Source organism: Equus caballus, chromosome 5 (genome assembly GCF_041296265.1).
Source record: "Equus caballus isolate H_3958 breed thoroughbred chromosome 5, TB-T2T, whole genome shotgun sequence".
NCBI lineage: Eukaryota > Metazoa > Chordata > Mammalia > Perissodactyla > Equidae > Equus > Equus caballus.
This window is the reverse complement of record NC_091688.1, coordinates 45312046-45337113: the sequence shown is the minus strand read 5'-3', so window position 1 is coordinate 45337113 and position 25068 is coordinate 45312046. Positions and strand designations below refer to the sequence as shown.

Genomic DNA, 25068 nt, shown 5'->3' with positions numbered 1-25068 from the left:
TATCCTTCTTGGTTCACAATGGAGAAAGAAAGATACAGAGACCTCTATCCTGTTGAGACCTGACCCCAACTACCAAACTTTGTGGGGGAAAGAGGCAAGGAAGCAGGTAACCACTGCTCCTCCCTATCATTACTAAGCTCCTCTGTAGAGCTGTTGTTCCTTAAAGCTGAAAACAAGCCACCTCATTTCAAAACACACATGCGTGCACACACACTGACAAAACTTCATTACATTTTGACACGAAGCTGTTTCCCTCTTTCTGTTTCTCTGCTTTGCCTCAGGAGGAACTTCTGAGAAATGAAAAAATGTCACCTCCCACAGCCTGTCTGCAGTTTTGTTTTTACAAATGAGGAGGAGGAGAGGGTTAGAGGAAAGGAGTATACTGCTTAACATATAGTATTAATCCAAAACTTTACAAAGAGAAACGCCTTTCTCATAGCCCTTCAGCCAAGGCGGGCCCCACCTTGCCTGAGATCTGGGCTTTCAGGGTCTAAGGAAATACACAAGCCATCCTCCCAGGAAATTTCAGAAACAAAGCTGTGAAACCTGACAGCTGCTCCTTGCAGCAGCCCAGCTCCCCACTTTCCCACCAAGGACAGGAGCTGGGTGGGAGCTGCTCCAGGGAACCTCAGGAATGGAGGTGTGAGCTGAAAATGGAACGCCTGAAAGATCTGGGCATAGAGGTTCGCGAATAAAATGCAAAAAATCCCTACCTTCCCCCCAAATCTGAACACCTGAGAGTCATATCAGCACAGTAGGGGGGAGACAATAAAATGTGTACCCAGATTTTCAAAACCAGCTCCTCCTACTAGAAAAGAAAGTTAACCTTTTTTAGGGGCATAGAATTAAAGGTGTTTCTTAAAATAAAGTCGAAAGCTCATTTTAATCCAGGATGAAACTTAACAGTTAAACATTCTTTTCCTTGGCTATTTCCCAGCACACCTTGTCCCAGCCTAACTTGAATAAACATACACGTGACCACATGAGGGCAGGAAGAAAACCAAGTGGGGGTGGTGAAATTCTGAATGGAATGTAGCCCCAGCTAGTTAGGGGGCCCGGGCTGAGACCTCTGGCACTGGCTGTGGATTTATACAGGCAGAGAAGCCCAAACAATGAGCTCATGGGCAAGAATGCAGCCCATGGGGAAGTCTGGGCAGTCAGAGCAAACTGGTTTTTTGAACTACGATGGGAATAGCTGTAACTGAGTCTCCCACGGGAACAGGATTAGGGAGAGTGGAGCCACCATTCAGTATCTTGGGGTCCAGTCAAATAACTTTTGCGGGCAAATTCAGAATAAAATCTGCAGAAAATTCTGTTCTGCAGGGAGCATAGCACTGCCAGGTCTGTATTAAAAACTTGGTTCCTCATTCACAATCACAAGAAAAAGAATAAAATACCTTGGGGTAAATTTAACTAAGGAAGTGAAGGACCTATATAATGAAAATTACAAGGCCTTTCTGAGAGAATTGGATGACGACATAAGGAGATGGAAGGACATTCCATGTACATGGATTGGAAGAATAAACATAGTTAAAATGTCCGTTCTACCTAAAGCAATCTACAGATTCAACGCCATCCCAATCAGAATCCCAATGACATTCTTTACAGAATTAGAACAAAGAATCCTAAAATTCATATGGGGCAGCAAGACCCCGAATTTCTAAAGCAATCCTGAGAAAAAAGAACAAAACGGCAGGCATTACAATCCCTGACTTCAAAACATACTACAAAGCTACAGTAATCAAAACAGCATGGTACTGGTACAAAAAGGTGCACAGATCAATGGAACAGAACTGAAAGCCCAGAAATAAAACCACACATCTATGGACAGCTCATTTTTGACAAAGGAGCTGAGGGCATACAATGGAGAAAAGAAAATCTTTTCAACAAATGGTGCTGGGAAAACTGGAAAGCCACATGCAAAAGAATGAAAATTGACCATTCTTTTTCACCATTCACCAAAATAAACTCAAAATGGATCAAAGACCTAAAGGTGAGACTTGAAACCATAAGGCTTCTGGAAGAAAACGTAGGCAGTACACTCTTCGACATCAGTATTAAAAGGATCTTTTCGGACACCATGTCTTCTCAGAGAAGGGAAACAATAGAAAGAATAAACAAATGGGACTTCATCAGGCTAAAGAGCTTCTTCAAGGCAAATGAAAACAGGATTGAAACAAAAAAACAACGCACTAACTGGGAAAAAATATTTGCAAGTCATATATCTGACAAAGGCTTAATATCCATAATATATAAAGAACTCTCACAACTCAACAACAAAAAATCAAAAATCTTCTGAAGCCTTCTTGACCACCTTCTTTTTCCAGAAGTTGTCACTCTGCTTTGTCCCATCCCTTATAATACTTTCATTATAGCACTTTGTGCACTGTATTCTAATTATTTTTGTCCATGCTATCACTTCTACTAGATTGTGAGCTTTAACGTTTTGCCACAACTGCTTTCTCATTTTATGGATTCATTATGCATAAACTCTTCAGCATGTATCTCCTAAGAACAAGGACATTATCTTACCTAATCACAATATAATTAAAACACTCAGGAAATTTAACATTGATATGGTACTAACATATTGCCCATATTAAAATTTCCCTAATTGTCCCCATGTTCTTTATAGCTTTTTCCATCCAGGATCCAAAGATCACCCTGCATTTAGATGTCATGTTTCTTTCGACTGTTCCCTAATCTTTTTTTGACCGAGTTTAAGGGGAAGAATTATTTTCCTTATAATTCCAGCATCCAACAGTGTGTGGTACATAGTAAGCAGTGCACTGCCACGAAATGGATAAACGAAGAGACATCTGGCTGCCTAGAGCTCCAGTTCATTGTGGTGTTGAAACATTCTAATAAACTAAGGTAACCCCTGAACAGGGGATGAGGAGAGAAGGCAAAGTGAAAGTACAGAAACAAGCTATGGAAATGGATACTTGGAAGGGGTAAAATCCAGAGTAGTGTTCTTGGCCCTAACACATTTCCCAACATTCAGGAACTATTATTCTATGCAGATCAAGAATGGTACTGCAAAAGAGAAACCCCGGATAGTGTGGAAACAAAAGCCTGCCACAGGTATTCTTTTTTTTTTTTTTTTTTTTTTACCTCACAAGAATACTAGTAAAGACCACTTCATTCTCAGAGGTTGGTTCTATCTGCCTTTAGGCAGATTCCCAACCCCCATCTTTCCACATGCTTCACATAACTAAGATAACATTGTAACAACTTGGAAACTAAAGCAGAGGGACAGAGTTAAGTTTTCAAATCTTGAAACTGAGAAGTCTTTGAACAGTGTAGGAGGCTTCCAGATAAAGTTCTGTAAAAATGGAACAAGTGGAGCCAAAAAGGACTAGGATAAATTAAGAGACACTCAGCCGATCATCTTGAACTCCAGGAATTACCCGCCTGTGCTCTGGGCACCTGGCCAGAGCCATGCTACACACCAGTTGTACAAGTTATTTCACTTTAATTTTTGTAAAATCCTCCAGCCGTCACAACTGCTTTAAAGTTTTCTGAAAGGGAACAGTACGAAGAAAGGCTCTAAAGTTGCAAAACAGGAACTGAAAGAAAAAGTCTGGTTGAGTCAATTGAAGGGAAGTGTTGATTATTTTGACTCCCTCAGTGACTCATGTTACCTGGTTACCATTTGACCCATTTTTAAGGTGTTAAAACTAAGGAACATTGCCACAGAAATGGCTTTACATCACAACATGTCAATGGCATCAACAGTACTGCGAAGTGGACTCGAGCCAAGATTTGGGCCCTTGTGTCCTGTGCTACCCTCCCTCCACCCCTCTGCTTCTGAGCGCACTTGTACAAAACAGCTTCCTTTGTAATGATAACAGGATGCTGTCTTCTGGTAGTTAGGCTTCAGAAAAAGAGGCGCTTCTAAGCAGAAATGCACTTTTAAATGCACAGACAAAACCTGAATGAGGGAAAGCACTGAATACTGTGTGCACAATTAGCATGTGGTGCTCAGGGCTTAAAACCAACATGCAAAACTCATATTTGCACATTGCCATGGTGATTCCACTCCGTCCAAAGCAGCTGAAAATAAAGACAGGATAGGGTTCCTGAAATGGACTTGCTTATTCTCACCTCCTTTTGGGGAAAGTGTACAAGTACTGAAACATTAGTATCAAAACTCCGTGGATGTTAATTCTTCCAGCTCCTTCATCTCAAAAGGATGAGTCAGATGGGGAGACAGAGTAACTGCTGTACTGAACCCACTTACATCAAAATTCTATCAACACTTGGTGACCGTAGGAAAAATCAGCAAAGGGATTTTGAACTTTGCTTTAAAAAGTAGGAACTACTTAAAGTACAGCAGTAACATATTTAATTAAAAACTTAACACCTCTAATTTGAATGAAAGAAGGGGTTATTCTGAAGGGAACTGTCCTTTGCTGTGAGGCAAATCAGCTTTATGGGGCTTTTGCTTGGTAATTCACCTATACTTATTTGCTCAGCTGACTTCCCCAAAATGCCTGCCTAAGAGGGGGAAGGAAGACAGGCATTGATTAGAAAACACCCATATCACACCTTGTATTTGAAAAAAAAGATTTATTATTCTCTTCTGAGGAAAAACAGGAAGTTAGGGAAACACACTACATTGTACAGCCCACATTAATCTGTAGTTGGTCCTAACCCTTCCTAGCACAGCTGTCAACAGCCTTAGCTGTTGAACTAGAACCTAGGTATTCACTCCCGACAGAATGTACAGACCACATCGAGTACTGTATGTTTTTCCCTGAGAGAAGCATCAGACAGAAACTGCTGAGAGAGCCATCTTTCCAAGCAGCCCCTCCCTGTCCATTTCGGAGGACTTGCCTGGACTATGCAGCCAGTCAGCACTTAGAACATGCGCCTCTTCCCCCTATAAAACCACCCATCCTTCCCCAAAGCACTCGGGCTCCCTAAGCCCTCATCGCCCATGACCCAAAACGTCAACTGACTTCCTCATCCACACTGCAGCAGTCTCACCTAGTAAACTGGCAAGTGAGGCTCCCAAAACTCCACCAATCTACATCTGTGCGCTTATTTCCACCACTGGATATGGGGAGACAGGCTTTTTAGTCACCTTAACCAGATCTTAAGATTAATTAAAAACTACATAAAGTGCTTTTAGGTCCTTAGAGATACAGACATGATATAAATAAGTGGTTAATGAGTCAAGAACGATAAATACATGGGTAGACAGCTCTAGCTAGATGACCTTATGGCTCCGAGATGGGCAGGCAGGGCAATTCTTCTCTATTACATTCTTAGTCATTTTATTCATGTCTATTTTCATCTGGAGGCCACAGACTAAAGATCACATTGAGGCTGAAACTTTTAAATGACCCTAGTTCCACTATATAAGCTTTCTTCAGTTTAAAGTAGCTTTTATATAACTTTGAGGTTTAACAGAGCCCACCTCTTTTTCTATCTTTAAGTGAGCACATTCAAATACAACCGAAGCTAGAGAAAGTCACATAAGATGTTGTTCCCTCCTCTGAAAACTCCTAAGGGGACTCCTCCCACCTCATGACCCTTACTGTCACTGCATCCATTGTACTACCACTCAAAGACGAAGGTCTGTGGACTCCTGGGGAGGGTTATTTAAGGTTCCTAGTTGGGGTTCCTAGTGCCAAAAACTAAAAGGGCTAGTTAAGAGTTCAGGGATGGCAGGGTAAACACATAAGAACTGATATATCTGTAGAGGGAGCAGAACAAGCAGCAAGTATTTCAAGGAAGGATAGGAAATAAACTAAGTTTAACAGAACATCGAGTCTGAAATCCAAAGAGATGCCAATGCAAAAATTCAAAACAAAATTTGGGAATCATTAATAGAAATGAAACAATCATACTTGTTTGACATATTAGGCTTAGACCTGTGTTTAACAAGCAAGCCTAATGATAGCACCATGGTTAGACTATGGCCTGCTTTTCCAGGCCACCATCGTACAATTTATTAAGCAAACAAGGGATCAAATGTCTCTCATGCACCCGATGTGATCTTTTTATATACATACTAATAAGTCCCATTTGGAACAGCTGAAAATCTTTTAGCAAAAGCTTTGAAGATGAGCTCATGAACTCAGTTTAAATTTCACCAGTTAAATTAGGTCAAACGAAAGGAACTCAAATGAGTAGTTGCCCAATCAGAGCCCATTATTTGTAAGCCATCAGCCTGCACGTCCCCACCTCCCCCAAAACCCCTTAAAACTCCACGTTGAATCAATTATCGAAAACCTACATGTAAGGAAGCGAAAGGATTAATTTCCACCCCTCAATTTCTCAGTCCCAGGTTAAAACAAAACAAAACAAGAAAACTACCTAAGAAATACTTACCAAAATCAGATAGGAAAATTAAAGCCTGCATAGTTATGAATCGGAATTGTTCCACTACAACCAGGTTGCATACAATTACATCAACTGGTTCTGTATATAATCTAGAACTGGCCAGGACAAAGTTTAGAATAGAAAAGCTGTAAGAAATAGGCTCCTAACTAGACAAGTCATGAATTTCAAAGAGGTATGAAAAAAATAATGTAAATTCAAGATGCTCCCTCCCTTTACATTTCAAAGAAACAGACTTTCTGTAAAAATATATACAATTTTTACTGACAAATACATTTACAAGTTGTTTTTGTCTTAAAAATTGAGCCCTAAGTCAAGTACTCTTGGCCATTACGAGGCTAATAAACTAAGAATCACTCAGTTGAAGCCTGTTCTACTTTGGCAGAACCAAGTCCTGAGCACTTGAATTTTCTATTCTGCAGTATGCCTGGGAAAGCGAAGTAGAGAGAGGAAAAAAGCTTCCCTTTACACTCTGTTGTACAGTACTGAGGCTTCCAGTCATAGCTCTATTCCTTGTAGCTTAAATCCATTTTACACAGTTCACTGACATTGTTAGTGCTTCTCTTTTAACACTAGAGGAAGTTGAACTCAGTGGGCGCATTTAATGAACTCTTATGACTAGCCTGGCTACTGGCCTCTCTCCTGTTCTAGAGAAGGAAATTAAGTCTTCCATGCTACCATCTTGTCTAAATCTAAAAGTCCTCCTCCAAGGCCTCCCAAAGTTTGCCTCTTTCTGAAATTGAACTTTGCTTCTTTCAGACAATGACTCTTCAAGGGGCACTACTTTTCCCATTATTTATTCCTGTTAGCCATAGTCCTCCTGCCACTTGCTTTTCTATGTTGCTTGGAGGTTACAGCCTGGACATCCTGAAGTCCAACTTCATAAATACATTTGATTTCACAGCAGATGTCTTGGTTTTGGGTGGCTGGAGTTGGTTAAGAGTCAATTATTGCACTTAAAGGCTATCTTATTAGATATGCCAAACCAGCGCCTACTCCAGCAACACCTGCAAAAGCCAGCAGCACATTTCTGATGCCACCTTCTAGGTCCTCTACATGGAAGAACTCCACAAACCCATCCTAGAAAACAAAAAAGAAAAGCACACTTTCAAGTATGGGTTTCCAGTGGCTTAAAAACATTATTTACAGAGAAAAGATGAATTAAAATATCTATGGTTCCCCCCAAAATGCAGCAATGTACCAATTATTATTTATTCTGGGGGTGGCAAAAAACACACTATTCAGTTAAGGGGGCGTGGCACCCAGGAACGTAGTTTATTACCCCCAAGTGATACTTAGTATTCATAATTTCAACCTACTGGTGTGAAGAGTACCAAGCTAAACTACAACAAAATACCAAAAGCGAAGACTTAACAACCAGTAAAATAACCTAGAGAACCAGGATTTTTGATGCAACTATTGAAGACACCAATACCACTATCTTCATGGACCTACTACTTAAATTAACATGAAGCAACCAGACGTCCATAAGTTAGATCTTGAAAACTGAGTTGCGCATCACAAAAACCCTTAGATATCTCCACTTTCTCTATAAAATTCTCCATTCCATTTCCACTCCAAGGCCCCACTTCAACCTTAAAACAAACTTACCCAGCCTCTTTGTTTGACTAGCCAGTCTCGTTTTGTCCTTACGAGGACATCTGTGATGCTTTCTGCTAATGGTTCGATGCAGCTTTCTTGGTTTATACTCTTCAAGTGTTTGGCCACAAAGGCACCAAAAGAAATAAGAGTCACAATCCTGCCCCAGTTTGTCACTCCGTCACTGAAAACGTGGGCCATCACTCGAGACAAAGATTTGACATCGTCTTCATTTTTGATGTCCAGTTTCCGAAGCATGCCTGGGAGGAAGAAAGCATGCAGGTTCTCACGGCCTCCTTTGTCTAAACCAGGCACCATTCGCCTGCCCACCCACGGAGGGCGAAATGGCTATTTGGGCTCTACAGAACTCAGGCCGACCCCACTCGAAAATTGACATCCCACCCTTTCCGGGCTTTGAACAGAGCTGCCATTTCCAAAGGAATCAAGATGGGCGGAAACAGTGACTCATGGCCACAAATATTCTGGTTTCGGAAATAGATGAGAATCGTTTCTACACTGACTCGTTTCGGTTTCCACCCGCCCAAGGCGGGTGAGTCCAGGGCCCGATGGAAAAGGGCAGCGCGGCCTTCGTGACCAAGCCCCTTACCTTGGAAGGCCGTCTCGTGATTGCGCTGCACTCCGTCCCCGACCCGCCGCAGGGTCTCTAACGCCTTCCGGCTGGCGGCCCCAGACCCGCCCATTGGCTTCGTGTCCTTGGTGCCGGTAGCCTGTTCCCGAAGGTAACGAGAGATAATCTCCAGCGATTGCCGGTACAACTCGTCCTCCTCCTCCTCTGCTGGGGGCGGCGTCGAGGGGAGCGAGCCGTCCGTGCAGGGGCCACTGCTGGCCTCCCGGACAAACTCCAGCAAGGGCAGGACAGCCGGCCGCTTCCCGAGAGGCTCCGGCTCGTACCCGTCCAGCTCCTCCTCGGGCGACATGATGGCGTCGGCGGCCGGGGCTTCCATCCCCTCAGGCGGCGACGCGCAGCGGGTGGGCGCGAAGAACAGCAGCCTGGAGGAGGGCGCGGTGACGTCGGGGCCCTCGGCGCCAATGGGGGAGGGCCGCGCGACCCTCAGGGAGTCCGGCGCGAGGGTGGTCTGGGGGCTCCCGCCGGCGCTTCCGCCAATCACCGCGCCGGCCTCCCCTCCCCCTCCCTCTCGCCGGGCCGTGGCCTCCTTCCCCGCAGCCAAAAGCCGCCCTCCCGGCGACGAGGCGCCGCCGCCGCCGGCCCCCAACCCGGCCCCCCCACAGTAGAGGTTGAGTCCGATTACTGCGTTTCTTTTCAGGCCAAACATCGCCAGCCAGCCGCCGCCGCCGTCGTCCGGGTGAGAAAAAGGGGGGAGACCCCGACTGCTTACTTGAAGGAAGCGGAAGTAAGGAGTGAGACAAGTGCTCCTAGATCACGGTTTTAGGGCCAGTCCTACGCGGTGGCGTCAGCAACGCTTTAAAAAAAAAAAACAAAGGCCTCCCCTATAAAAGGGAAAGGGGCGGAAGCTTCCGGAGAACTGCACACGGCGTCTAACCGCCGGACGGGGCGGGGCCTGGGCGGGACCTGGGCGGGGTCGGCCTTCCGGCTCGCGGGGCCCCGCCCCGCCCGCTTACGTAACGGCGGCTCGGGCGCCTGCGCGCTGCGCTCTCGCTCCTGCCCTGTGCGGACCTGGTCTTGCTGCGCCTGCCCCCGTGCTTCTCTGAGCCCTGATTTGCCAGTCCCTGCTGTGGCTTTTGTGCCAGAGGTTTTTCCATAACAAAGTCTTAACCACTGAGTCACTCAGAGATTGAGGAAAGGCGATGAGGGAGTTCTGCCAGGGATGGGGAACAAGTGTCTTAGATAATATGGGTAAATAAGAGGGCACTGTTGGGGACCTGTAGTTATTTTGCACATCCTCAGCTCTCTAGTCCTTCCAACAATGTTTGGAAATGGGAATGCTCCATGGACTGCCCTATAGAATCATTTATATCTAAGTTGACTAAACGAAATTGTTCTGCCCCAGCCAAATTTTATTCCTGTCTCCCTACTTGCTTGAGTCTCCCATCCTCATCTCTACTCCCCGGTCTCTGGTGCTGTTTACATATAGACCTTACTTTATTAGCACCTGTTCTGAGACTCCTGACACCATTTATTTTTGTACTGATAATAAGGCGTATTTGACTCCAGGGTAAACCTCTTGAGGACAAGGATCCTGTTATATCCCATATATGTGAGCTAACGTTAATTGAAGCAATCTCTTTCTGTTAAAAGATCTGTAAAAATAATAATAGTTTAATTCAAGAACAAGGTATTTGAAGGACACAAGCAGGAAAGGTGAGCAAGGTTCCTATTCCCCCAAACATCAGTTTAATAAGGAGATAGAGTACCCACATCACACAATTATGCATTTGAACAGGACCTAGAACCATGCGGATTTATAATATCTGGCAGAGAGGATGGAGAGAAACATCTGTGGTTGTAGTGAATAAGAAATGGTTTCTCTATTTAAGGAACTTCTAATCTTATACAGCATCTAATCATAACATGAGATGGAATATATGCTCTATAGGAGGCATCAACAACTTAATATTGGATTGAGAGGTTGGAAAATTCCCTTTGGGCTAGGCAGGCTGAAGGAAGACCTTATGGAAGAGGTAGCTTTTATGCTGGACTTTTTAGGATACGGTTTTGTCAGTCAAGGGGAGAGAGATTGAGAAAATTTTCTTAATCAATTCACTGTCCTTCCATCCAAGATGCCTCTTGCATACCTTCTCGTCTGTCCTTAAACCTCCAATATTCCCTCCTCCCTTTCACACTCTCAGCTGTTAACTTACTTCACTGAGAAAATAGAAGCAATCAGGAGAAAAAAACTTCATTTCTCACCACCAAATCTACTTATTTACTCCTTTCTATTCCCATTCTGTCTTTCCTATGGTTAAAATGAATGAGGCTTCCCTGCTATCTCAGATCAGTCTCCTCTTGTGCATTGGATCCCATCTCCTTTGCCTATGCAAGTACTTGCAGTTTTCCCTTTACATCTTGTATCGTCAACTTCTATTGAACCATTCCCATCAGCATACAAACTTGACATTCTCTCTCAGCTCTTTAAAAAGGCTTTCCTAGAACCTAAATTCTTTGATATTCCCCTTTATATCAAAAATCTTCAAGCTCCTTACCCCCATTTCTCTCTTGAACCCACCCCAATCAAGCTTTCATTCCGACCAATCCATTGAAACCATTCTTGTCAATGTCATCAGTGACCTCCACGTGGCCAAGTTTCAGTGGTTAATTTGCAGTCCTTATTTTACTTGGCTTCTTAGCAGTATTTGAGGTGGTTGATCATTCCCTTCTTGAAACATTTTCTTCATGTGCCTTTTAGGGCACCAGACTGTCCCTTCTTCCACACTGGCTACTCTTCAGTTTTATTTCTCTCTTCCACTGGTTGTCTACTTGATGAGGATGCTTACCCTGTTTCCCTTTGTAACCCTAGCCATGCCTGACCTATGGCAGACAGTCCATTGTTTAATGGATGAATCTGAATATTTACTAATATGGGATATATAAAGGCTAGAAAACTTGGATGGGGTCATAATATTGAGGGCTTTGAAAGCCAGTCAGAGCTTTGAACTTTTCTAGGCAGGTGGGAACCATAGAGCACTGGAGTCTATGCTCTAATTTAGGTTCATTCCTCTAGTTGTGGGTTATAGAATAGACTGAGGGAGAAAAGATTGGAAGCAAAGAAATAAATTAGGAGGCTACTGCAATATGATAGGCCAGAATTAATGGTGACCTGTCCTTAGGTGGTGGTAGTACAAAGAGAAAAGATAACATGAAGAGACACTGTGGAAGCAGGGTCTATAGGGTTTGATGACTAAGAGAATGACAGAGTGTGATATCATAAATTAGGCATCCGTATTACGTAAGATTAACAGTAGTTCCAGACTCCTGTGGACTGTCCTAAAAAACCACTACTCTCACTGGTAGGAGAAAGGGTCTGTGCAGCTTAGAGGCAAGGAGTCAGCATGTCTCCAGGATGTCTGGCAGCTCCTGTCCTCAGGGAATTTTAGTTCACTTAGGAGGTCTTCTGATCCTTAGTATTATTCAGAGTCCCTGGAACCTCTGGATTTGAACACTGCTGATCAAGAATGGCTCTTGTTCTTAGGATGACTATATTGGCCACAGTCCTGAACCTCAAAAGAAAAGCATTGTTGACATCCTGACTGTGCCCAGTCTTTCTTGTAGGCATGTATTGAATCCTTTGAAACTTCTCCAAACTGTGAGCACATTTCCTCCTCAAAATGTGCCTTTGTTTCAGAGAATTCATTTACATCATTTCTTTCAAAATAGAAAAAAGAAAAATTTGGTCCCAATGTAGGAACTAAGATGTATTCTAATAGCCTTGTTCTCCAGTCTTTCAGGGCCTGAATCAGGCATACTTAATATCTCATGTTGCCTGCATACTTAATATCTAATTAAAAAACTCTTGCTCTTATCCTTACTGCCTCTCTTAATTATTCAACCCTTTTATTCCTCAGCCTGGTAAAGCAGTGTTTTGTTTGTTTGTTTTGTTTTGTTTTTAGGCCCTATATATAACTCGAATTTTGAGAGGCATTCCACTTTGCTGGTAGAAAATTCCAGAATTACTGGAATATCCTGTTCTCTTCCTCTAAACTGAGGCTAATCTTTTGCCTTTAAGCTCTTTCTAAGGCCTCTTCATACCGTATTCTTTCTTTTTTTTCACATATCAAAATTTTATTTACCTCAGTAATGAAGGAATCAATAGATGAGAAAGCTAATTCCGTGAAGATATGAGAAATTGGGATTTATATAGTCAATAGGGGAAGATGCTGATCAAGGATACTAAATTAGGTATTAAAGCAGTTAATGTCCTATAAGGCAATAAACTATAACTTTTAGGGTTATGTTCTTTAGCAGACTAGAAAAAAATTACTGTACCTTATTAGTTTTCTATACGTTACCCTCTTTTTTTTTTTTTGAGGAAGATTAGCCCTGAGCTAACATCTGCTGCCAATCCTCCTCTTTTTGCTGAGGAAGACTGGCCCTGAGCTAACATCTGTGCCCATCTTCCTCTGCTTTCTATGTGGGACGCCTACCACAGCATGGCCTGCGAAGTGGTGCCATGTCTGCACCCGGGATCCGAACCAGCGAACCCTAGGCCGTGGAAGCAGAATGTGTGCACTTAACCACTGCGCCAACAGGCTGGCCCTTACCCTCTAACTTTTTAAGGGTGGTAAAACTTCTGGGTGCTAATCAAAATTACATTCTCCAAGATAATCTGGTGACCCTCAGGCAGACTTATTCAAAAATGCTCTACCATGATATTAAAAGGTCACGTAGTCATCTTTTTGCCTTGTTTCTAAAATGTGCACAATTTTTCCTAAGCAATCCCCCGTGACCATAAATAATCTCTAAAGATTATTTTGATCACAAACTAAAAAGGTTGATCTCATGTTGTGTCAAAATCATTAATTGAGCTTCTTGCTTAATTGGCTATTTTCTGCACTTCTTATTGCATACCATACTCTTCCATACTGTGCCTCCGGCATCAGCATCTTCCTGCCCTGCCATTACAGCGCCATAATTATTATCTGCCTACAAGATCATAGTTTCAGGCCCTAGTCTCCATAGGTAACACTAGCATATAACTAGGGTTCAGTAGCCTTTCAGAAGGTTGGACAGACATTGCTAGTTGCCTTATCTAATATTCATTCTTCTTCCTTTCAGACAGAACCCAGAGTCGGCATGGTGGTTCCATAATGATCAGGAACTCACATTCCTTCTTTTATGTTCTGCCATCCTCACACATGCTTTTCTACCTCATGGTCCAAGATGGCTAGCTTCACCCATGTTATCTGCATTCCAACCAGCAGGAAGGAGAAAAGGGAAGGCAAAGGGTATCTAGTTTCCTCTTTTTTTTTTTTTTTTTTCAGGAAGATTACCCTGAGCTAACATCTGCTGCCAATCCTCCTCTTTTTGCTGAGGAAGACTGGCCCTGAGCTAACATCCGTGCCCATCTTCCTCTACTTTCTATGTGGGACAACTACCACAGCATAGTTTGCCAAGTGGTGCCATGTCTGCAGCTGGGATCCGAACTGACGAACCCCGGGCTGTGGAAGTGGAACATGCACACTTAACTGCTGCACCACTGGGCTGGCCCCCATAATTGTATATTTTTAGTTGTGGGTCCTTCTAGTTGTGGCATGTGGGATGCTGCCTCAGCATGGCTTGATGAGTGGTGCCCTGTCTGCACCTAGGATTCGGACCGGCGAAACCCTGGGCTGCTGAAGAAGAGTGTGCGAACTTAACCACTCGGCCATAGGGCTGGCCCCAAGTTGCTTTTTTAATGAAACACCATTTTAACTTGAAAGAATGACTGACAGTCAAACTATGGATAATTAGACTTCAGTCTTTTTTTTTAAGGGTATGCTTATTCATTTAATTTTTTTGTGAGGAAGACTGGCCCTGAGCTAACATCTGTTGCCAATCCTCTTCTTTCTTTTTGCTTGAGGAAGATTGTCACTGAGCTAACACCTGTGCCAATCTTCCTCTGTTTTATGTGGGACGCTGCCAGAGTGTGGCTTGATGAATGGTGCTAGGTCTGCGCCCGGGATCCAGACCTGCAAACCCTGGGCTGACAAAGCGGAGCATGTGAACTTAACCACTATGCCACTGGGCTGGCCCCTAGACTTGAGTATTTTGTATTTTCTCAAAACTGAACAAAGTGAGCCTGTCACTTCAAGAAAAACAACTGACAGTATTTGTTGCCAATGATAAAATTTGAGATTTCAAGTGCGTCTTCTCCTGTCTTCACATGGTCTTTCCTCTGGGCATGTCTGTGTCCTGATCTTTTTTTTTTTCTGAGGAAGGTTAGCTCTGACCTAACATCTGTGCCAGTCTTCCTCCACTTTATATGTGGGTCACCACCACAGCACAGCTGAGGAGTGGTGTAGGTCCACACCCAGGATCCGAACCTACAAACCCAGGCCCCTGAAGCCGAGTGCACTGAACTTAACCACTACACCATGGGGCCAGCTTCTCAATCTACTTTTAGAAGGACACCAGTCATATTGGATTAGGGCCCCACCCCCATGACCTCATTTAACCTTAATGACTTCTTTAAAGACTCCAAATACAGCCATATTCTGAGGTACTGGGCATTAGGACTTAAACATGTATTTTAAGGGGATACACTTGAGGCCATCACACTCTATTGTGTTTTCAGGCATCCCTTATTTTCCTTTACAGCATATATATCAATTTTAATTATGTGTTTTAATAATTTTAAATTATTTTAATTATTATAGCTTACATTTCTAGAAATTGATTGTACCTTTTAAAATATGTCTTATAATTTTTATAGTCTCATTTTTTTTTTTAAGATTTTATTTTCCTTTTTCTCCCCAAAGCCCCCAGTACATAGTTGTATATTTTTAGTTGTGGATCCTTCTAGTTGTGGCATGTAGGACACTGCCTCAGCATGGCTTCATGAGGAACCCTGGGCCACCCAAGCGGAGTGCATGAACTCAACCACTCGGCACGGGGCCAGCCCCAGTATAGTCTCTTATTCTTTAGTCATACTTTTATTACTTTTTTTCCTTTAAATATATTAAATGTACTTATTTATATGCTGTATTATAATTCCAATATCCAAATTCTCTGTGGACTTAGTTCTGCTATTTATAACTTTCTCATTCATGGTGCCTTATTTCCTGTTGCCTTATGTTTTGAGGTTTCTATTTGTGAACTCATATTTGAAGGAAATTGATCTCTAAGGGTTTTTTGAGTCTGGATTGAAGCTGCCTTCCTCCAGAGAGGATTTGTTTGTTTCTCTCAAGTGCCTGCGGAAACTACCAACCTGTGACTACAGTACTTTTAAATTCTGGGCTTGAAGTTCTTCTGTTTCTTTGGGTAGTGTGAATTCAGGCTATAAACGTGAGAAGACTAGCTTATGAATTCCCAGGGGAGATCTTTTTTCCCCTGATTCAAGGTCAAAATTGAGAGGGACATTCCTTGCTGTCTCTCTTCTCAGGGTGGGTAGTTTCTGGTTTACCCTTTCACTGAGATTGGAACCCACAGGAGTCCTAGCCTTATTCAGGGGGTTTCCAGTCCAGCTGCTCTTTCTGCACAAGCCCTAGGCTTTGTCTACTGTCCCCTGAGAAACAATCATTAAGACTGTCACTGGGGATTAGCAGATGCCTCTAGAGCAGCTACCAATTTCAGCCTTACATTTTTGGATCATGCTTTTGCTTTATTGATTGATTGATTGATTGATGGAGGAAGATTAGCCCTGAGCTAACATCTGCTGCCAATCCTCCTCTTTTTTGCTGAGGAAGACTGGCCCTGAGCTAACATCCGTGCCCATCTTCCTCTACCTTCTATGTGGGACACCTACCACAGCATGGCCTGCAAAGTGGTGCCATGTCTGCACCCGGGATCCGAACCAGTGAACCCCGGGCCGCTGAAGCGGAATGTGCGCACTTAACCACTGTGCCACGGGGCCAGCCCCTGCTTTTTATATTTGAGCTGGTGTTTTGTAGTGGGGTATAGTTGTCAGGGTATCTAGTCTGTTATTTGCTGGAAATGGAAATCTGATTCTTTGCTGAATGTTTGTGCCCGCTTACCCTCTCACTGTAAGTTCCATGAGAGCAGAGGCTTGGTCTGTCTTGTCACTGCTATATTCCCAGCACCTAGCCCTGTGGCTGGCACACAGAAAGTTCTGATCAATAAATATTTATTGACTATATGAAGGTAGAAAGAAAGTTAGGAGTTCGCCGAAAGACAGGAGAGGAAAAAATTCAGGGAAAGACTGAAAATAGGGCATTGTATTTGGCAATTAGGTCATTTTGAGAATGGATTTTGTAAAATAATGAGGGCAAAAGCTGAATTTCATTGGGCTAAAGAGTAAATAGGAGTTGAAAATTTCTTTTTCAAGCAATTTGAGAGTGATGAGAAAGCAGAGGGTAGTTGGGTTAAAGAAGAAAGATTTTTTTAGAATGAGGGATTCAAACATGATCTTGTGGAATGAAAGAAATGATAAAGGAGAGAGAAGGGACAATTGATAGGGCACAGTATTCCCGAAGAGATAGATAGGAAGGCAGAGGCTCAAGTTAAAACCTCTATAAGGAGATCCTCTTCTTTAGCCAGGCAGGAAGATACATATGGGGGACCCTCACAGGGCAGTTTAGAGGTCAAGAGGAATGTTGGGGAATTTGGCACTTGTCCATTTTCCTTTTGAGGTGTAATGCAAGGTGGTCTACAAATGGCAGAGACTGGGATTAGAGAGAGGGGCTTGAGGAGAGCAGCTGTAGGAAGTTCACAAGGCATCTGGCTGCCCCGAGGACTGCCAAGTTAAGGCTGGAAACCACACACTGGCACTGGTTCCAATGCTCTCCCATAAGGCAACAGCCAACAACCAGAAATGGAGAAAACACACCTCTATCCCCAATACCTAGAACAACTCTTGGCATGTCAATAGGCACTTGATAGATATTTCTTAAATGACTGAATAAAGATTAGACTGATCTAGTATTGGGGAGGGGTGAGGTAGCTGGGAGCAAAGAACAAAAGACAAAGATAATGGAAGGTGTGGTAAAAGTGTCTCGAGATCATTATCCATGGACCTTAAGGTGGGCAGGGAAAGAAGTGAAGCTACAAAGGATCTGGGAGACTTCAACTGTAGTTGGCCTAAACTAAGTGATACAAAATTGAAGAATGAATGACAATTTTATAAGTTTTTAGAAAATCTGTGGGTCCTGAAATGGAAGCAGCACATCCTTGGAGAAGCTGACCCAGATGACAGAAGCCCAGGAAAGGGGTAGTAAACTTGGTTTACTACTCCATTTCAATTTTTCTCCTTCTGGCCTGGGACATGGAACACAGACTTCCCTTCTGGGAAGTCTGACAATGGGGCCTGTAGCTGCAGGTTCCAATTGAACCAGGTTCCTAATTGCTATTGGCTGAAATGGCATTGTGAGCAGCGTCCAGAATCCTATTAACTGAAAATGTATTAATACCAAATTAGAGGTCTCTAGTACATACTACCAGGCTCTGACCTGGGTGCTATCCTGTTCAATGTTTGTACAAATAATTCAGTTAACACTGGTGATAGATGATCACACTTGTAGATATCAAGAATATGGGAGGGATAATGAATATGTGGGAGAGCAGAATCAATATGCAAAGAGATCTGGTAGGCTAGACCAAATCTAACAAGATTTAGTTTAAATGGGTTAAATGTAAAGTCTAGCACAAAGGTTAAAAAAGAAAGAAAGAAAAATATATGAATGACATACGAGAGGTGGTATAATATGTTTTGAAAATTACTTAGGAGACCCAACAGAAATATGGGCAAAGTTTAGGCAATTAAAATAGAGGACATACAAATGGCATGTACATATACGCACTCTTATACCTATATATACATACATATGGATGTATGTATGTGTGATATATCACTTTTGTTCATCTTTCATACTGGCAAAAATTCAAAAGACTGCTAATACCAAGTGTTAGCAAAGGTATAGGAACATGGCTAGGGAATTCTCACAAGGTTGGTGGGGATATAAATCATTTTAGGGTAATTTTTAAGTATGTATTAAAATTTTAAATGTGCATACCCTGTGACTCAGCAATTGAACTTCTCCATATTTACCCCAGAGAGATACTCCTGTATAGTACGTATAGTACTAAGTATAGTAAGAGGCATAAAGAATTTTCAGTGAAACATTGTAAAAGCAAAAAACTGGAAAAAATCTATATGTCTAAAGACAAAATGGTTAGATAAACTGTGATACATCCATACTATAGGATACTATATAGCAGTTATAAAGAGTATATGTCAAAACATGTAAGAGTTACATGTACTGATATGAAAAGTTCTTTGAAACATGTTAAGTGAAAAAAGATGTAGAATAATACAAACTATTTGATATCATTTATGTTTTAAAATCCCATACAACTACACTATTTCTACATGTAAATGTATATCCATGTAAAGACATGCAAAAAAGTCTGGAAGGATACATAACCAAAATGAAACACTGTTTATCTCTGGAAGGAAAGCACCAGGATTTGAGATAATGGTCAAAGAAGACTTTGGCCTTATCTGTAGTTTTTTTGAATTAAGATTTTAATCTCTATAATCCGCAACCAAGCAGGTGATGGTTTAGTTCTACTTGGTTCAGTCAGGCCACATCTGGACCAGACTTCGAGAGGCACATTGACACATTTGAGTTCATCCAGAAAACACCTGACATGATGCCAAGAGTCCACACCATGTCAGAAAGCAATAACTGAAGGAAGGGAGAATGTTTAGACTAGCGAAAGCAGATGTAAAGAGAAGTGGTCCTCAAATACTTGTAGAGTTTTTTTTGCTTTTTTTTTTTTTTAACTTGTAGAGTTTTAATGAGGGTGAAGATAGTAGTATATTCCAAGACACTGGAGTTATTCAAGAAAAGACAAAATGATCATTTGACAGGGAGGCTGTGGAAAAGATAAATTCAGGAGGAATTAGTTGGAACTAGATGATCTTCAAGGTTTCAACTAACTGAATCTATTTTAAATTCCCTTGGCCTCAGCCAGATTTGCAGCCTGCCTCTACAAAATTTATTTCAGTGGCAGAGGTTTTCCTCTGACCTGGATGAAGATTCCAGCATCCCCCCTAACATTTCATCACCTTGAGGTAACAGCCTCACAATCGCTTTAAGTAGCAAAACACACTCTTGATTCAGAAATATATTAACACACACATCAGTCTCCATCATAGGTGAGAGCATCTCCACCCCACAACTAGAGTTAATATAGCCTGCCAGCTTGCCTTTGTGGAAGAGGTGCAGTTGGCTTCTCTTCTCCTTTTGCTACGTTTCCTTCTCTATTTCTTAGATGCTGACACTGACACCTCCAGGAATGGAGCAGAAGGAAGAGGGAGGAATGTTCTTGGTGGCTTCATGCTCTCTAGGTCGAGCTGATGTTGAAAGCTGACTGTCTCATGGACATTGTATGGATCCATCAGAGGCTTCCCTGCTGGGCCTTTTCAATGGCAATGTCAGCTTCCCTGAAGTGACATGATGCATTGTATTTCTATGGCCACCACTCCCCTCTGATCTTGTTTTTCAGAGGTCCATTCTACACAGAACCCTTTGTGAAGAGTCCCTCTATGCTTCTAGGAAGTTCTCTTGAGTAGGATTTAAACTGGCTTCATACTTGGTGCCCAGGATTCATGTGTATTTGACCCTTGGTCAGAAGGGAGTGCAGTTACTTCCAAGATGTAGCTGTCTACTTTGTTACTGCAGTGCAGCCTCCGTTGTTAGCCGACCTTTGCCTTGAAATTCCTCTACCATGAGTCATACAGTCTAATAATCATCTACCCAGGAACAAAAATCAACTCCTTCAGGGGTCCCTTGAGGTCCCTCTTTCTGGGTTTGAGGAGAAAGGGAAGTACTCCCTACCTCTTCTCTTTGAGATTGGATGCAGCTCACAACACGGGGGTAGCTCTCTCCAAAGAAAGCTCTTTTGTAAACCCTAGGTCCACTTTTTATACTCTTGAACTGGAAGAGGAGGTTCAAGAACTGTGGAACTGGTCCTTAGTAATTTCCTTTAAACCTTTGCATTTCTGTCTGGTGTCTCCCTTTGGAATTCCCTATCTATAATATCTTGGTACCCCAGCTAAATATCCAATTTAAAATCTTGTTCAGTGTAACATAATCTCCTTTATCAATCCTTCTTTATATCCTTCCTCATTTCCTACCTGGAGTCTATGTGATTTAGTCATACTTCACAGGCTAAGTCATAGGGCAGTCATCAAGTTGGTCTGACATGGTCCAGTCATGCCCCACTTTAGTGATTAAAAAGCCAAACTAAGGCCAGGGGCCCACTACGATGACCTCAGGTCCCTGAGAGGGAAAGCTCAGGACTCCCTCTGGGCTCCAAACCTAGTTCTCTATGACCTTAGATAAATGACCTTTTCTGAGCTTCATTAAAATTGTGTAAAATCGTCTTACCTTTTAATTCAAAATTTAATTTTTAATTACACAACTAATGCATAGATATTCTCCTTGTAAAAAAGCAAAACATTACAGATGAGACCAAATTTCCTTTGATGACCACCTCTAATCCCATTCCCTTAACTTCCCTCCAGATGTAACCACAATTCTCAGCTTAGTGTTTACCTTTCTAGTCCTTTTTCAACTCAATCTCTTTTTTTTAACCTGTAAAAACAGGATAGTAGTATCCGTTTTGTCAGAAGGGAGGTGAAAATGCAAGGTGCATAATGTTTTCTTTTTTCTATTTCCTCAGTGTGTTGGGAGGAGCTGAGACTTCCTGTAGGAACACAGTTCTACACTGAATTCAAACTGAAGAAGAGAAATCTTACCTGCTTCCAGGCGTGGAGCTACCTGCCTTCTATCCGGTGTTAGAAAATACCAGTTGTTTATTTTTTTCCAAAAAGTTCAACAGACATCACGCACAGGATTTATAGAAGGAACAAGCCTCAGTCTGCTACACTGACACAGCCAGCCTCCTCTGGGATAGGGGTCTGCTGGAGGAGGGAGCCAGAGCTAATGGTCCACAGACCATTCTACCTCCTTTATATTCTTCCATTTTAGCCAGGCAAGGATGATTCCGTCTTGTGTCTTCTCTTCCCTGTGGCTTTCATTTCAAATTGCAGAAAGGAAGAGATCATATGTCCAGATTTTTCCCCCAGAACAGCTTTCCAGCTGAGTACAACAAAGATAAAAAACAAAGCAAACCTCCCTCCCCCTACAATTCTGCTCTTCCATCACTCCACAGGACAAGGCACACTCCCACAACAGCTTTTTCCTACTATCAGAGAGGAAGCACAAGCCAAGATTTCCAAAGGCACTAGTGGTTGGTTCCCAAGTGCCCCAGAGCATGATTTTATTTGACTGTAAGAACAAATTCCATTTATTGAGCATCTACTTTGCCAGCCATGATACAAGTTTCTTTGTATATATCTAATTTAATGCTTTTTTTTCTTTTTCTTCTCCCCAAAGCCCCCCAGTACATAGTAGTATATTCTAGTTGTAGGTCCTTCTGGTCATGCTATGCGGGAGGCTGCCTCAGCATGGCTTGATGAGCAGTGTCACGTCTGCACCCAGGATCCAAACTGGTGAAACCCTGGCCTGCCAAAGTGGAGCACGTGAACTTAACCACTCGGCCACGGGGGCGGACCCCCTAATTTAATTCTTAAAAAACCCATATAAGGTTTGTAGTATAACTATCCTCATATTACACATGAAGGGACTGAGGCTCAAAAGGTTAAGTAATTCTGTTCTTAAACTGTGACTTCCTGAGGCAAAGGAGAGGTTTAAGAACAATACTGGTTAGTGGGAAGTGGCGTCTGGGAGCAGGAATAAGAAGCATGGACTTGTGGGGAGAATAGAAGAGGCAGGGGAACAGCAAGTTAAGAGGAAGAAAAATGCATGTCCTAGCAAGCACTGCCATTACCCTTACCACTGAGCCGGGCCATACTCTAGGGGTGTGTAAACAAACCTCCATAGCAACCATCTGGTTTCTGTCTTTCTATGACAACACAAGCTTGCAGCGTCTATCTAAATACTGGCACTGGTGAGGATGAGTGTGGGCTGGGGAGGGGAAGTGGGACTGCTGAGTCAAGGGGAAATTGTGCAGAAAAGGCAGATTCCGTTGGTATGCCCTCATCTATCCCTCCCAGCCCACCCCAAGGTAGGAAAGGAGCTTAAGGCTCTGATCTCTACTTGATTCACAGCAGGCACAGTTAACAGCTGAGCCCTGCATACATTTTGTCTTATTTTAACCAATTATGTAAATTCCTATCTAGCCAGGGGGATCCCCTTGGTGCAAGAGGGGAAGGGTAGAAACTTCTGCTTCCCATTTTCACCCCAGGTGCCACTTTCGGGGCCATTGAGGGTAGAGAGGTCCGAGGATCCCATCTGATGGTGTGATAGCCCCAGAGGGAAAGATGAGGGAGAGAAGCCAGGCACCAGGGGTGCAGGAGCAAGGTTAGGCACTCCTGAGAGGATTAAATGGGCCCAGGCCTGAGTTACAGAGCCCTTTAAGTTAGCACTGTGGTTCTCAACCAGGGGACCCAGGGAGCATTTGGCAATGTCTGGGGACTTTTCTTTTTCCTGAGGAAGATCGGCCCTGAGCTAACAACTGTTGACAATCTTCCTCTTTTTTTGCTTGAGGAAGATTCATCCTGAGCTAACATCTGTGCCAGTCTTCCTCCACTTTATATGTGGGATGCCAACACAGCAGGACTGATGAGTGGTGTAGGTCCACGTCTGGGATCCGAACCAGGGAACCCAGGCTGCCAAAGCAGAGCGTGCCGAATTTAACGATTACACCACGGGGCCAGCCCCACTGGGGACTTTTCTGATTGTATTGACTGAGCATCTAATGGATAAAGGACACAGATGCTGTTAACATCTTAAAATACATAGGATAGCCTCCACAACGAAGAATTACTATCTAGTCCAAAATGTTAACAGTCCCAAGGTAGAGAAACCCTGAGTTAAAAGATGCTGATCCTTCATGAGTCCCCTCCTTGGTCCATTGCAGGAGCACCAATGATAGGTCAAATTACTTGAAGGGGATACCATGAATGCCAGCTTGTTCCTCTGGGCCCTAAGTTCCTCTCCAACCTCCAACCCCAGTATTTAGTTTGTTTACTTCTAACAAAAACAAATCTAAGCCAGAGTCTCAAATTTGCTGTGAAATGAGCTGCTTCTGAGAGCCTTGGTATAGGAAAAGCTGCCTGACAAAGGCTGTGCAACTGGACAAAAGGCACAATCTTTTGCCCTCAGTTCCATTTGTAAAATGAGTACACTGAACTCATGATCTCTAAAGCCTCTTTAGTTCCAAAACCCTGTACTTTTGGATATTTCTTTTACCTAGTTTGAGTCAATGGAAAAGGAAATGACTCAGAAATGCATGGAGAAAAGTCTGAGGGTGACTCAGACTTTCTTAATCACAAAAGGCATGGGCGTTAATGTCAAACCAGGACTCATGAGCACTGAATGGTGCTAGGACCTTGCTTTGTATATTTGAGTAGGCGGTGTCTACATGGGGGGATTTTAGCAACATAAGTTGTCTCTGCCAAAAAAAATTCCCCCATAGGTCTGCTAATGTTTGAATTTCTACCACGGGAGTTTTATCTCCAGTTAACAATACAAATATTCTAGCACAGGTATCAGTTTGACGTTACTAATTGGGTTCGGGACTGTAAGGTAGGTAGCTGGCACTAGATCAAGAATGATGCTTATTGGGGGCCAGCCCCATGGCCGAGTGGTTAAGTTTGCACACCCCACTTTGGCAGCCCGGGGTTTGCCAGTTCAGATCCTGTGCGTGGACTTACTTATGTACTGCTCATCAAGCCATGCTGAGGTGGCATCCTACACAGAAGAACTAGAAGGACCTACAACTAGGATATACAACTGTGTACTGAGGGACTTTGGGGAGAAAAAAAAAAAAAAAGAAGAAGATCGGCAACAGATGTTAGCTCAGGGCCATTCTTCCTCACCAAAAAAAAAAAAAAAGCACATAAAACAGTGGGCTGGTGGTCAGCCACCTTTAAAAAAAAAAAAAAGAATGATGCTTATTGATGGGTATGTAGTCCTAGCAGCTAATATGAATAATCTGAGAAAATCTGTGTACTGTATAAATTCTATTTAGTTCAGTATTTTCAATCTAAATATTATAATAAAGATTTATTAACTAAAAGTTCATATTTTGTATTAATCTCTAGCATCTATCCATGATAAATATATGTCAGAACAAGGTTCAAAAAATGTCTATCTAAATACACTAAGTGCCTCTGTCACTAAACTGTTTATACCAAAACTTTTCTTACCTGAAGGGGCCAATTTACCACAATGCGGTTACTGGTATTTAGTGCTCTCTTCCTGTCATCAAGAGACATTTTAATGTCTTACCGAAAAAGTCATCCTTGGTTGATAATCTGAGCACTTGGCCTTTGTCTGTTCTTAGTCATGTGGCTCATCGAAAAGTTTTCCAAAAGAGACCCAGCGTTGTCTGGAGAGTAACCTTCCAACATCATTCTCTCATTAGAGGTTTCATTTCCATGTTTATCCACTAATGCTGCCATTCAGAGACTGTTTAAAGAGATCAAACTC

At 42.7% G+C, this 25068-nt stretch overlaps 1 protein-coding gene across 1 annotated transcript; it reads right to left on the bottom strand.

The window, feature by feature from the left end:
• Nucleotides 1–4555: 4555 nt before the first annotated feature.
• Nucleotides 4556–9260, bottom strand: MCL1 (MCL1 apoptosis regulator, BCL2 family member). Its single transcript, XM_001917162.6, has 3 exons — nucleotides 8558–9260; nucleotides 7963–8210; nucleotides 4556–7431 (listed from the first exon to the last, which is right to left on the bottom strand). The coding sequence occupies exons 1-3, from the start codon at nucleotides 9243–9245 to the stop codon at nucleotides 7315–7317; spliced, it is 1053 nt and encodes a 350-aa protein (XP_001917197.1). The 5' UTR covers nucleotides 9246–9260; the 3' UTR covers nucleotides 4556–7314.
• Nucleotides 9261–25068: the final 15808 nt, after the last annotated feature.

Coding starts and splice junctions, on each gene's coding strand:
- MCL1 (XM_001917162.6), bottom strand. CDS start 9,245: ATGTTTGGCCTGAAAAGAAACGCAGTAATCGGACTCAACCTCTACTGT. Junction 8,211..8,557: donor TCACGAGACGGCCTTCCAAG/GTAAGGGGCTTG, acceptor TCTTCCTCCCAG/GCATGCTTCGGAAACTGGAC. Junction 7,432..7,962: donor TAGTCAAACAAAGAGGCTGG/GTAAGTTTGTTT, acceptor TTTGTTTTCTAG/GATGGGTTTGTGGAGTTCTT.